Source organism: Phocoena phocoena, chromosome 2, assembly GCF_963924675.1.
Source record: "Phocoena phocoena chromosome 2, mPhoPho1.1, whole genome shotgun sequence".
Classification (NCBI taxonomy): Eukaryota; Metazoa; Chordata; class Mammalia; order Artiodactyla; family Phocoenidae; genus Phocoena; species Phocoena phocoena.
In genome coordinates this window covers 10,666,931-10,679,564 of record NC_089220.1, presented here as the reverse complement: position 1 = coordinate 10,679,564, position 12,634 = coordinate 10,666,931, and the positions used below count along the sequence as shown (strand labels likewise).

Genomic DNA, 12,634 nt, shown 5'->3' with positions numbered 1-12,634 from the left:
TTGACATAACCTGTTCTTGTTAACTCTTTCCTTGTGTATATATTAAGATACACTTGTTTTTATTCCACATGTGTGCAATAGGCTTTGTTTATATATTAAAGGAGTTACTAAGAATTGAAAAAGTCATTTGCATTTCACCATGGAAACCTCTCTTTTTCCACAAAGGTTCTGTGATTTGTGGACCAAATTGAAATATGGATGTTGGGAAGATGATATTTTGGCAGAGAGAAGAAAAAGCGGGTCCCAAATGAGCATTATGTGACGTAGGATACATTATTTTAAAGTGAATAGTAAAGCTGAACAATTAAATCAGTGAAAGAGCCTTCTAGCGGTATCTTGGTATCCTGAACTGTGCAGTCTCATCTAGTTTCTTTTCCAACTTAAATTTCCTCAAAAATCACTCATCCTCTTTGCATTGAATTAAAAGCAATTGTATGATTTAATTGAAGGTCTGCTTCCAAACCATTGGCCCTGTATCATTTTTTTGTTCTATCGCTACTACAGAGGATGTGTGTTATGTTCTATGATCTTCCAAACACTAGTAAGTAAAGATAATAGAAAAAAGACAGTAAAATACCAACACAAGATATTGATGGTATTCGAATAATCTTTTATATATAAAATCTGTTTTATTAGCTAATGATTGTTTTTATAAAGTAGATCTTACTATACTTTAAGAGCTTTATTATTGAATTGTGGGAAATGTTTTGGAATAGGAATCCAGAAGGGCTGAATTGTAGACTGAATCTCTCAACCTTATCAAACTTTAGTTTCTTTAGCTGTAAATTTGTGAATAATCATAACCTCACCTGTCTACATCACGATGTTTGTTGTGAAGGCCATGACATAACATATGGGAATGACCTTTGAATATTGTCTGATGTTATATCAATGTGTAACACTCAGTCAGATAACGGCCATGTCAAATCCCATTGCAACTAATTCCAATATTCTGCTCAAAATCACATGTTGTCCTGAAATTTTATCATCTTAAATATTGCTTGAAATAATAACGGGCCATCTGCTGAGGCTTGGGATTTTTCCCCCCTAGAGTGTGTTGTATAACAACAGTAATTGCTGTGTCAGGTTTAGATCTCATAGAACCTGACAGAACACCTCTGCAGTGTTGATGGGCAATCCTGTCTCTGTGACTTTTTATTAATCTACCAATCTGCACATATTTTAATGCTACATAGACTTCAGGTTCATGGTGTCTTAGTCCTCCCTTTATGTTGAACTGATACGACCTTCTGACAGCACAGGTATCTTACGCTCAAACCCTACCCCATGGAACACAGTTGCCTCTGCTTTCCACAAACAGAGGCCACTTGCTGATCCAGGCAGCACAGGAAATGGTTCTGTCATGTGGTAGAACGGGCATCAGAATGTTTTTCTTCTTCCCAGGTGATTCCCTTACCTTTACCCCTTAAAAAGGTATAAGACTAGTGGGGTTTATTTAAATATATTTCAATTCAGACCACTTCTTGCCACTGTCTCTCATCTGGACCAGACCAATAGCTTCTGAGCCGGTCTCCGTGCTTCTAGTCTTAGCCCCCCTACAGCCTGCTCTCCACCAAAAAGCCAGAGCTATCCTCCAAAGATGTGAGTCAGATCATGTCACTTGCCTCTTCGAAAACATGTAATAGCCTCCGATCACTCCTACAAATCAAATTCAACACCCTTCCGTGGCCCACAAGGCCCTCTGCCTTGTGATGTGGGCCCTGCTTATCTCACTACTTCATCACTTGTGTCTGCTAATGTTCACTCTGCTCTGTCCATATGGGCCTTTCTGCAGTTTCATAAAGGCACCAAGCTTTTGCTTTTCCTCTGTGTCAAAAGCCCTTCGTGCAAATGGTCACGTGATTTGCTTCCTCATTCCCTTCAGGTCTCAGCTCAAGTATCATAGTCTTCCCAGAGGCCCTTCCTTACTCTCAAGCTAAAATAGGACCTTCCATTGCTTTCTGCGTATTCCCTGGCCCTGCTTTATATTTCTTCACAGGTATTTGGTGGCCTGTTCCTCTGGAACAGTGCTGTCCACAGAACTTTCTGCAATGATGGAAATGTTATATAAAATTCTGTGCTGTCCAGTAGAATAGCCGCTAGCCACATGTGGCAACTGAACACTTGAAAATGTATCTAGTGAGAGAGAGGTTTTTAATTTAGTTTACTTTTAATTAGTTTAAATTTAACCACATGTGGCTACTATATTGGATAGCACAGCTCTAGCATTTAAGCTTCATAAAGACAAAGACTTGCCTATCTTATTTATGGCTGTGTCTCAAGGGCCTAGAACAATGTCTGGATACTGAAAAGAAAAATACTCTGTGAATAAATAAGTGACTAGCACATTAGCTGTGAAGTCAAGTGACAGGCTGTAGTCCTAATAATTAGGTTGGTATTCACATGCAAAATTTGGTTTCTCGTTTATAAGATGGCTTTTCCCATATACCTTTTTTTTTTTTAATGAGAATCATATAAGAGCTATACATGATAACACGTTAGGAATTATAAAATGCAGAAACAGATTAAGAAATTGTTATTGTTCATAGAAGGAGGGGATGGTGGTAATGATTGTTTTGGTGGTGCTAGGAAGATGAGGGAATAGGTCTTAAAACTTAATTGTATTTTCTGAGCACAACATTAAATATAAAATTTTCTTATTTTTATTACTTCTCTGCTTCCTTCCATCATGTGTAGCTTTGACCTTAGACACCCTCATGGGGACAAGATGCACATCTGTTTGCCTCGTGCCTTTTTAACAAGATTCAATAAATGATGTGTACCTCTGCATGTTTATTAAATTAGAATTGTGGTGATTTTGTTCAGTCTGTTAGAAAGCTATGAAATTGCAAGGCGCTGTCTGTTTATAGAAATATTGGAGCCGGTTTCTGAGGGCTGGAGCACTCTTGGCTTTGTGGCTGACCATTCTTGAGGGAGAGCGTAGATTTGTAGGGGTAGGGGGGACATTCAGAGGTCACCGAGCCATTTGTCCTGTTCTCCAAATAAACTTCATCTAAATCATCTGAGACATTTGGGCATCTCTCCCATTTTTTTTTTTTTTTTTTGCGGTATGCGGGCCTCTCACTGTTGTGGCCTCTCCCGTTGCGGAGCGCAGGCTCCGGACGCGCAGGCTCAGCGGCCATGGCTCACGGGCCCAGCCGCTCAGCAGCATGTGGGATATTCCCGGACTGGGGCACGAACCCATGTCCCCTGCATCGGCAGGCGGACTCTCAACCACTGCGCCACCAGGGAAGCCCTCCCATTTTTTTAAAAAAAATATTTATTTATTTACTTATTTTGGCTGCACTGGATCTTAGCTGCAGCACACGGGATCTCTTAGTTGCAGCATACGAACTCCTAGCTGTGGCATGCATGCGGGATCCAGTCCCCCAACCAGGAATCAAACTCGGGCCCCCTGCACTGGGCGCGTGGAGTCCCACCCACTGGACCACCAGGGAAGTCCCATCTCTCCCATTTTTAAAGGCCTACAGGCACAGTGCTTCTCAGCCTACCTTAATAAGTAGTTTTCATTTTTTAGAAACACTTATAGTTTAAAAGTTTGAAATGAGTTTAAATGAAGGTGAAAACACTTGTCCCAAAAGGAATGGATATAGTATACATATAATTATTTTTCCTTGCGTATGTCAAAGACTACACTTTCTTTTGCTTTTTTTCCCCCTTAAAGAAAGAACACAAGGGCATGCAATTATTCCTCCCACACTTGGACACCTTACTGAGTATTTCCTTTCTTGTTCTCATTCCTGTAGTAGTACAAATGCAGCTCTAAGACCCACTTGGTCAGAATCACTTGATGTCCTTATTAAACATATAGCTTTCCTGCTTCCAAACTGATTGAGTTAGACTCTCTAGGTATGGGGCCCTGGAAGCTGAATTTGAACCACCTCCCTGTCTAAACTCTGAAACTGAATCTTGTTCTTTAGGATTTGGCACAAAGATTGTTTTCCTTGATTAATCGTATTTGATTAATCAGCTTTAACATCTAAGAGCAGTGAGCTGATCCTCACATCTTTGTATAATAACTAATTCTTATTTATATTGTAAAACCAAACTAATTTATGTACCTGAATATCACCTGCTTAGTGGGTTAGCAGCAGCCCAGCAGTAAGTTACTAATAAAAGCAAACTCAGGTAAATGGAACTTAATTATAGATCTGTTTTGTTTGTTTATTTCTTTAAAGCTATTGTAAAGGCCACTGTCCATTGTGGTGCTCAGTTTTTTTACGTTAAAAAGAAGAATCGTGTTAAATTTTTTTTTGTCTTCTCTACTTTACTATACAACAAACCTTTTATTAGTGCTTGAATGATTCTTTTATACCTGTGTTTTATTATAAGTTGCCTTATTCTTGTCGGTTATAGGTGAGATACTATTCCCACACATTGCACTTTAATACTTTAAAATAAAGCAGATTTTAGGGTTATCTGCTTTTTTCTTGTTGTCTATGTTGATGGTCTTCTGCAGTATGTGTTGGAAATTGAGAGTTGACTTTTTGAGGGTGTTATAGTCACTGTTTACTGTTCTGTTCATGCTTTCTTGACAATTTGCTACAGGAGCCCAGCTCTAAGGAGAGGTTTCTGCTATTCCTGCAATTATCCTGAGAAAAGGAATTCATTTTATATTTGAGTCCTTGTAAAGTATTGTGGGCCCTTTCTCAGTTACTGTGTTTAGAATAATAAAATACTCTGGGGACAGCATATTACCCCGAATGACCTCCATCAGTGATAGTTCTGGATGCTTATAGAGGTTACCTGATACCCTCTATTAAAAAAGAAAGAGAAAGAAAGTTAATACAGTATTGGATGTCATCCTAAACAAGCCACTTAAAGATGTCTCTTAAAAGCAGTATGTAAGTGGTTATCACATGGAGATCACAATTATACGGCTAAAAGATGAATTTTGAAGAAACCAACTGACTTTGTGATTGAATACTGCGGGATAGGATAAAATGTCCAGCAACAGCATTATTCACAGATTCAAAAAGTGCTGTATTTCAAACAACTCAGGTGGATGTGAAGATGGTAAGCTCTGGAAAACTAAAAAAGTGATTGTCATGGTGATTATGATGATGAAGTTACATGTGAAGGTTTGAATAAAATTGTTTAATGATAGGTGAGAGTTGAAAATAATTTTGAAATTGATATAACTAAATGCATATGGTACCCATTAAAAGTAGACTCTTTCATCTGCATCTCTTAAAGTTAATGCATTCAAGTCATGTTCAAAAATGTTTTATTTTTACCTTCTTATTTGGATAACCTTCAATATGCCTTATATTTGGGTACATGGAGGATTCTGTTTTTTCTTTCTTTTCTACCTAGATATAAACATCTTGGAAACAGAGATCACATTTAAGTACAATTCTGATAAAACGATTACATTACCTTCTGGCATTACTCGTGCTCCTAGAAGATTCTCCCTAAATGTGCCTATGATAATGACTACTGTAGCGTTTGTAGGCTAGGACAAATTTTGTGGTTTTATTTATGCAAAACTTCTATTGATTTTTTTTTCAAGTTTCTTCTCAGCTCTCATGCTCTATGCAAAGTAGCAACTAAATATAAATGTACAAATATATAAATATATATATATATATATAAATAAATTGTGTCTAATCAAAAAAATTTTGGTTTCAGTGGGCTCCTCAAGGAGAGAAGGTGTTCCTGCCCACGTTAATCTCTCCGCATCATCCATGCTAATGATTGCAATGCAGTACACATCCAATCCAGGTAAGTGAAAATTTGGATGGCTTCAGTAATTCCAAACCAATAATTAAATAAGACATCAAATAAGCAAGCTAGGAATTCTCATGTGAGAAGAACTTCTCTTGGTAAATAGAAACTGGAGATGTGTTAGAAAACAGACTTTCAACTTGAAATAAATTTCCTTTGCCTCTTGCTATTAGCAGTCATCTTGCTGACTACTGATCTTTTTGGAATGTCTGAGAACACAGTTTTAGAACACTGACTGGAAATTGCTTGAATATAAATATATAGAAATAATTAAATTAGAAATATAAAAATCACCTGCACTTCTAACAACTAAAGATAACCACTGGGACTATTTTGTGAATTCGCTACTCTGACACCACATGAATATCCTTGCACATAAATCGCTCGTTACATTCCCACTAATTATACGTGAAAGTACATTGTAACCTGTCACTGAGTGTTATTATAACATTTGTATAGAGATGGACAGATAAAAAGTAATATGTCATTTTGATCTGTGTTTCTTTGATTTCTAGTAATGTGGGACAGATATAATCTGATATATTCTGTTGGATTTCCATTCATCAGTGTAATTGCAGATGAACTTTGGGAAACTGACCTAAAAGGGGGCTGACTGTTGGAGTCACATGCTAAGATATGAACTCAGTTTTTATTTTCATTTGGAAAGTGAACAAATTTGGTGGCCCTGTTTTCAGCCTTCTGCTTAATTACATAATGAATAATAATTGAGTTTTTGACTCAGCATAAGGAAAACAATTTTTTTCATTTAAAATCTTAATGCTTCTTAGCCTGGAGTGTCATCCTTTAAATATGAAATTCCTTATGATTATTATGTGCGTTTAATTAAAATGTATATTTTTGGGGAAGTTATACCTCGTGTCTCACTCTGGCTTAAAGGATCCTCACAATGTCATTTATATTTATTAGATTTTATGTCCTGAAGAAAACCCCTTCACATAGAATCTAGTTAGTTAACTAAAGTCTCATCATCAGGGTTTGGTCCTAATTTCGAAGTTGGGAGGCAGTAGAGCAGGTTGGGTAGAATCGTGTGCTTTGAGGTTAAGGGTATGTGGGTTCATATCTGAGCTCAGCGCAGATTGCCAGGTAGCTTAACCTTGAGCAAGTTCTTTAACTCCCCTAAGACCAAGTTCCCTCATCTATAAAATGGGAATTCTTCCTGTAGTACCTTAAAATGTTGTTGTGAGGATTTAATGACTTAAGTGTGTGTGAAGTGCTTCTTTAGCATAGTGATTTGACACATCATAAGCACTGCTCAGTAAACAGCAACACGGATCTCTGCAATCTGCCATTGTCTTCTTGGAGTTGAACGTTTCATTGGGAAACCACAGTGATCAAATACTTCTGTTATTTCTTAATCTGTATCTTCATCTGTTCATGGGGGAACGTGTATAGCTAGCTATTCTATACTAAGAATGACATTTGGGACCCCAAATTAATCTTACGATGGGGGAAACATAAGAAGTGAGGTGCTATCCACCAGGGGACTCTCTGAGATCAAGCGGGTAGGGCATCATTATCCTTTGAACTTTTACTGGGGGGAGACAGCAAGTGGCAGCCTGGTCCTTGTAGCTGATTGTGTATCAAGGATGGAGCAGCGTTCTTGCTCAGGCACCAGGAATTCATTGCATAACCCCTGTGTACATGGCTCCATGCTAGGCATTGTGAAAACCACCCTGAAATGTAAGATATGATGCTTGCTGTGGAGCTTATGTCTTATTGGGAAGATTAGGCATGTTTACATAAGTCATTAATTTACAATGTAAAGTAGCATGTAAAAAGTACCAAATAAATACTATAGGCTGTATTAATTCATCAGAGAAGGGAACTCTGTGGGTTGAAATGATCAGGAAAGGCTTTGTGCCACTTGAGCAAAGAATGGGTCTTAAAATACGGATAGAATTTTGATTGATAAGGTAAATGGGGCATTCTGGGAGGGGAAGCAATTTATTTATTTATTTATTTAAAATTTTCATTGGAGTATAGTTGCTTTGCAGTGTTGTGTTAATTTCTACTACTGCACAACAAAATGAGTCAGCCATACATATACATACATCCCCTCCATTTAGAACACTACAGTGCATTAAGTAAAGTTCCCTGTTCTATACAGTATGTTCCCATCAGTTGTCTATCTTATACATAGTATCAATAGCGTATACGAGTCAATCCCAATCTCCCAATTCTTCCCACCACCACCCCTTTCCCCCTTGGTATCCATTTGTTCTCTATGTCTGTGTCTCTATTTCTGTTTGGTAATTAAGATCATCTATACCATTTTTTTAGATTCCATATATATGTACAATATTTGTATTAATATACAATATATGTATTAATATACAATATTTGTTTTTCTCTTTCTGACTTCACTCTGTATGACACTCTCTTGGTCCATCCACATCTCTGTAAGTCACCCAGTTTTGTTCCTTTTTATGACTGAGTGATATCCCATTGTATATATGTTCCACATCTTCTTTATACATTCCTCTGTAGATGGACATTTAGATTGCTTCCATGACCTGGCTATTGTAAATAGTGCTGCTATGAACGTTGGGGTGCATGTGTCTTTTTGAATTATGGTTTTCTCTGGGTATATGCCCAGTAGTGGGATTGCTGGGTCATATGGTAGTTCTATTTTTAGTTTTTTAAGGAACCTCCATACTCTTCTCCATAGTGTCTGTATCAATTTACATTCCCACCAACAGTGTAAGAGGGTTCTCTTTTCTCCACACCCTCTCCAGCATTTATTGTTTGTAGATTTTTTTGATGATGGCCATTCTGACCGGTGTGAGGTGATACCTCATTGTAGTTTTGATTTGCACTCTCTAATAATTAGTGATGTTGAGCATCTTTTCATGTGTTTGTTGGCCATCTGTATGTCTTCTTTGGAGAAATGTCTATTTAGGCCTTCTGCCCATTTTTGGATTGGGTGGTTTGTTTTTTTGATGTTGAGCTGCATGAGCTGCTTGTATATTTTGGAGATTAATCCTTTGTCTGTTGCTTTGTTTGCAAATATTTTCTCCCATTCTGAGGGTTGTCTCTTCGTCTTGTTTGTGGTTTCCTTTGCTGTGCAAAAGCTTTTAAGTTTCATTAGGTCCCATTAGTTTATTTTTGTTTTTATTTTCATTACTCTAGGAGGTGGGTCAAAAAGATCTTGCTGCGATTTATGTCAAAGAGTGTTCTGCCTATGTTTTCCTCTAAGAGTTTTATAGAGTTTGGCCTTACATTTAGGTCTTTAACCCATTTGGAGTTTATTTTTGTGTATGGTGTTAGGGAGTGTTCTAATTTCATTCTTCTACATGTAGCTATCCAATTTTCCCTGCACCACTTATTGAAGAGACAGTCTTTTCTCCATTGTATATTTTTGAGGAGGGGAAGCAGTTTAAATAAAGGGGCTCTCTAGGTCTGTTCATGGGCAGTCAGTGTACTCCTCTGAGCAAGGTTCGTGTAGCAAACATACGGAGAATAGCAGACACCGTGTAAGAGAAAGTACCCCGGAGCATCTGTGCTTGAGAACTCAGTCATGACTTCAGAAAATTCCAAGTCTAGAGGACCATTTATATACTCCACAAACAGTTACTGAGTATCTGCCATGTGCCAGGCACTGGGAACACCATAATTAGTAAAACAGAACCGACCCCTTTCCTCTCTTCATAAAGCTTATCGTGTGGTGGAAGGAGAAGACATTAATCAAATAATTGTAACAGCCAATGCCCAGTTTCAATTGTGACAGGTTCTTCGAAAGATGTACCTTGTGCTATGATGAGACCCTATAAAAGGGGATTTTTCTTTTATTGAAGAGGTCAGAGAGGGCTTTTCTGGGAATATAACGTTTGGTCTGAGGACTGATGGATGAGTAGCATTAACAAGGCCTATCAGGGAGTGGAGGTTTCCAGGCAGAGGAATCTCATATGTCAGAAGGGAGCCTGGCAAGCAGGTGGGACTGAAAAGTCATTGTAGCTGGAGCTCAGAGTGAGGGCTGCCTGGTGTGAGATGAGACTGTAGACTTCTGCAGGCCAGAACATGCAGGATGTCGTGGGCTCTGGGAGTCCTGCGTTTATCCCAAGTCTAATGGAAAAGTGCTGAAGGACTTTGAGTGGTGGTGTGTGTGTCACCCGAGCTGCAGTTGAGAATGGATTAAGAAGGAGCTGGAATGGATACAGATTGACCCATGAGGAGGCCATTGCATTTGTGTAGGCATGTAAAAGTCAGGGTTGATTGAGGCCGAGAAAAGTGGATACATCTGAGAGCTATTTAGGAAGTAGAACTGATAGGGTGTGGTGATGTATTGGATATGGTTGCATTCTGGCTTCTGAACTGGGTGCATGGTGGTTCCATTCACTGCCAAAAGAGACACCGGAAGAGAAAGACCAGGTTTCTAAGGGAAGATCATGAGGTCTACTTTGGACATGTTATGTTAGAAGTGTCTTTGAGGCATTTGAGAGGAGATGATATACTTTAGACTAATACAATGTCATATGTCAATTATATCTTAATAAAGCTGTGGAAAAAAATCACACATAACCTCAGTAATAGTTATACATATCCAAAACACAAAAATGCAAAAAAATCAGGTTTCTTCAGAAAAAAGAGGTAACAGTAATTAGGAAGTTGTATTCTGAACCCAGAACTGAGTTCTGGGCTAGAAGTAACGAACTTTGAGCCCTCATGTAAGTGTCCAGTGCTATTCACTGAACTGCATATAGAGGGTACCTGAAGTTGTACAGGCATACCTCCTTTTAGTGCACTTTGCTCTACTGTGCTTCACAGATATTGTGTTTTTTATAAATTGAAGTTTTGTGGCAACCCTGCATTGTCAGACAATGGTTAGCATTTTTTAGCAATGAAATATTTTAAAACTGAGGTGTGTACACTGGTTTTTAAGATATATTGCTATTGCACACTTAATAGACTACTTAATATATACTTTATGTTTATATAAAGTATACATTAATATACTTAATGTTTGTATAGTGCAAACATAACTGTTATATGCATGGAGAAACCAAAAAATTTGTATGATTTGCGTTATTGCCGTATTTGCTTTCTTGCTATGATCTGGAATGGAACCTGCAGTATCTCTGATATATTGCTGTATATGAGTGTGACATTGCTTACAAGAGAGCACAGAATGAAAAGTGGATTTGACTTATGACCAGGCCTTCAGGAGCTCCAACAGATACTGGCCCAGTGGAAGAAGAAGTCTTGGAGACAGCTCCGCAGTATCAGGGGCCTGAGAGACCATCTCTGTGTTTCTCTTGAACTTCTCCTCATGTTTGCAAGATATGCCACAGTGGAGGTTATTATATTCTTACACAACTACATCTAAAAACAGGTTTCAAAAATATATCCCATCAAATCCTATCAAAAATAGGATCAGTCAGGGTAATCAGAGAAAGGTCTCCTGGTGTGCCTCTTTCCTTCTGTCAAAGAGGAAAAATGAGTCTCAGAAACTCCTCAGCAGATTCTTTCTTAGGTCTTGCTGGCCAGCACTGAGTCACATGGCCATCCCTAGCTGCAACAGAATCTGGGAAATTGTCTTGCTTGGCAGTCTGTGTACTGGGAGCTGAACAAGGAAGAAAGGGTTGTTGATAGCAGTTGAGTAGCAACAACAGTGTCTGCCACAGGTAGTAGGAGAGGGTCAGTCATGAAGTCAAGGAAAGAGGGTGGTCAGCAGTACTAAATGTTGCTGAAAGTCAAGTGGGAGGCAGACTGATAAATGTCCATAGAATTGAACGACATGGAGGTCATCGGTGACTAAAGGGAGACCTGCTTCAGTGCCATGATAGGGTTGGCAGATAGATTAGGGAAGGTATAAAACGGGTATCTAACTAAGGTGCAAGTATCTTTATTCCTCAAGTAAACATAGGCAAATCAAAGAAGATTGCTGTTGTATAGCTTTTAAGGACTCCTCAACAAGATGGAGTTGGTGATAAAAGACTGCCATTCTAATCCATCAGTCTGTCACTTGCTATCTGTCCAACCTTGGGCAAGGTAGGAAACTAAACCTCACTTTTTTAACTGCAACATGGTGGTTATGAGATACATAATACATAAAGCTCTTAGCTCCGTACCTGGCACATAATGAACGCTCAATAAATGTAAGCTGTTATTATGATCCTGTTAGGCTATTTTTTTCCCCGTGCAGTTCTTGATTACATTGATATAAGTTTATGTTATAAAAGTATGATTACTAGGGAGTTTTCTTAATATTTCCTTTGTTAAGATGAATAAAATACTTCTCAAGGATCTTGGAATAAAGCTTGATAAAGTCAAGGGCTTATGAGTTTTGAAAGGCATGAATATATGAAAATAAGTAATTTCTAGTTTAATGATTAGAGTGAAAAGTCTAATATAATTTAGACTAATATAGTTTATTTTAAAGGACCTTTTGTCTGGTATTTACATTTCACGTTCAAATTATATTTTCTTCCTTACAGTATATCATTGTCAATTATTGGAATGCCTCATGAAATATAAACAAGAAGTCTGGAAAGTAAGTTTGGGACCACATTAAACTCATAGTCACAAGTTCAATTTGTATAATATAGTAAAAATTGTTTACATATTAAAACTATTGTTTAGATCAAATTTATTGATGTCTTATTATTTTGGTATGGTAGAACTTATAATCCTTTCCTTACTGGTTAATTATTTACCATTTAGAGCAGAAATGATACTTGAAGACCACAGTGGCTTGACAGAAAATATAATTGGATATATCTTATTCTTGAAATTTAGCAGATACTATATTATGTGACAGTTTTACTTGATTTGAAATGTTGCTTGGGAAACTTCCTTCTTTCAAATAGGAGATGTGAATTATTAAGAAATATGTTTTAGGGAAATGTTTTTAAAAATGCAGTATTTG

At 37.8% G+C, this 12,634-nt stretch overlaps 1 protein-coding gene across 3 annotated transcripts in view; it reads left to right on the top strand.

The window, feature by feature from the left end:
- UNC79 (unc-79 homolog, NALCN channel complex subunit) overlaps nt 1–12,634 on the top strand; it is a 216,357-nt gene that overhangs the window by 14,181 nt on the left and 189,542 nt on the right. For all 3 annotated transcript variants that reach the window (XM_065871451.1, XM_065871450.1, XM_065871452.1), the window contains 2 exons: nt 5,653–5,745; nt 12,204–12,259. In XM_065871451.1, coding sequence (XP_065727523.1) covers nt 5,653–5,745; nt 12,204–12,259 — 149 coding nt within the window. The remainder of the gene's footprint in view (nt 1–5,652; nt 5,746–12,203; nt 12,260–12,634) is intronic.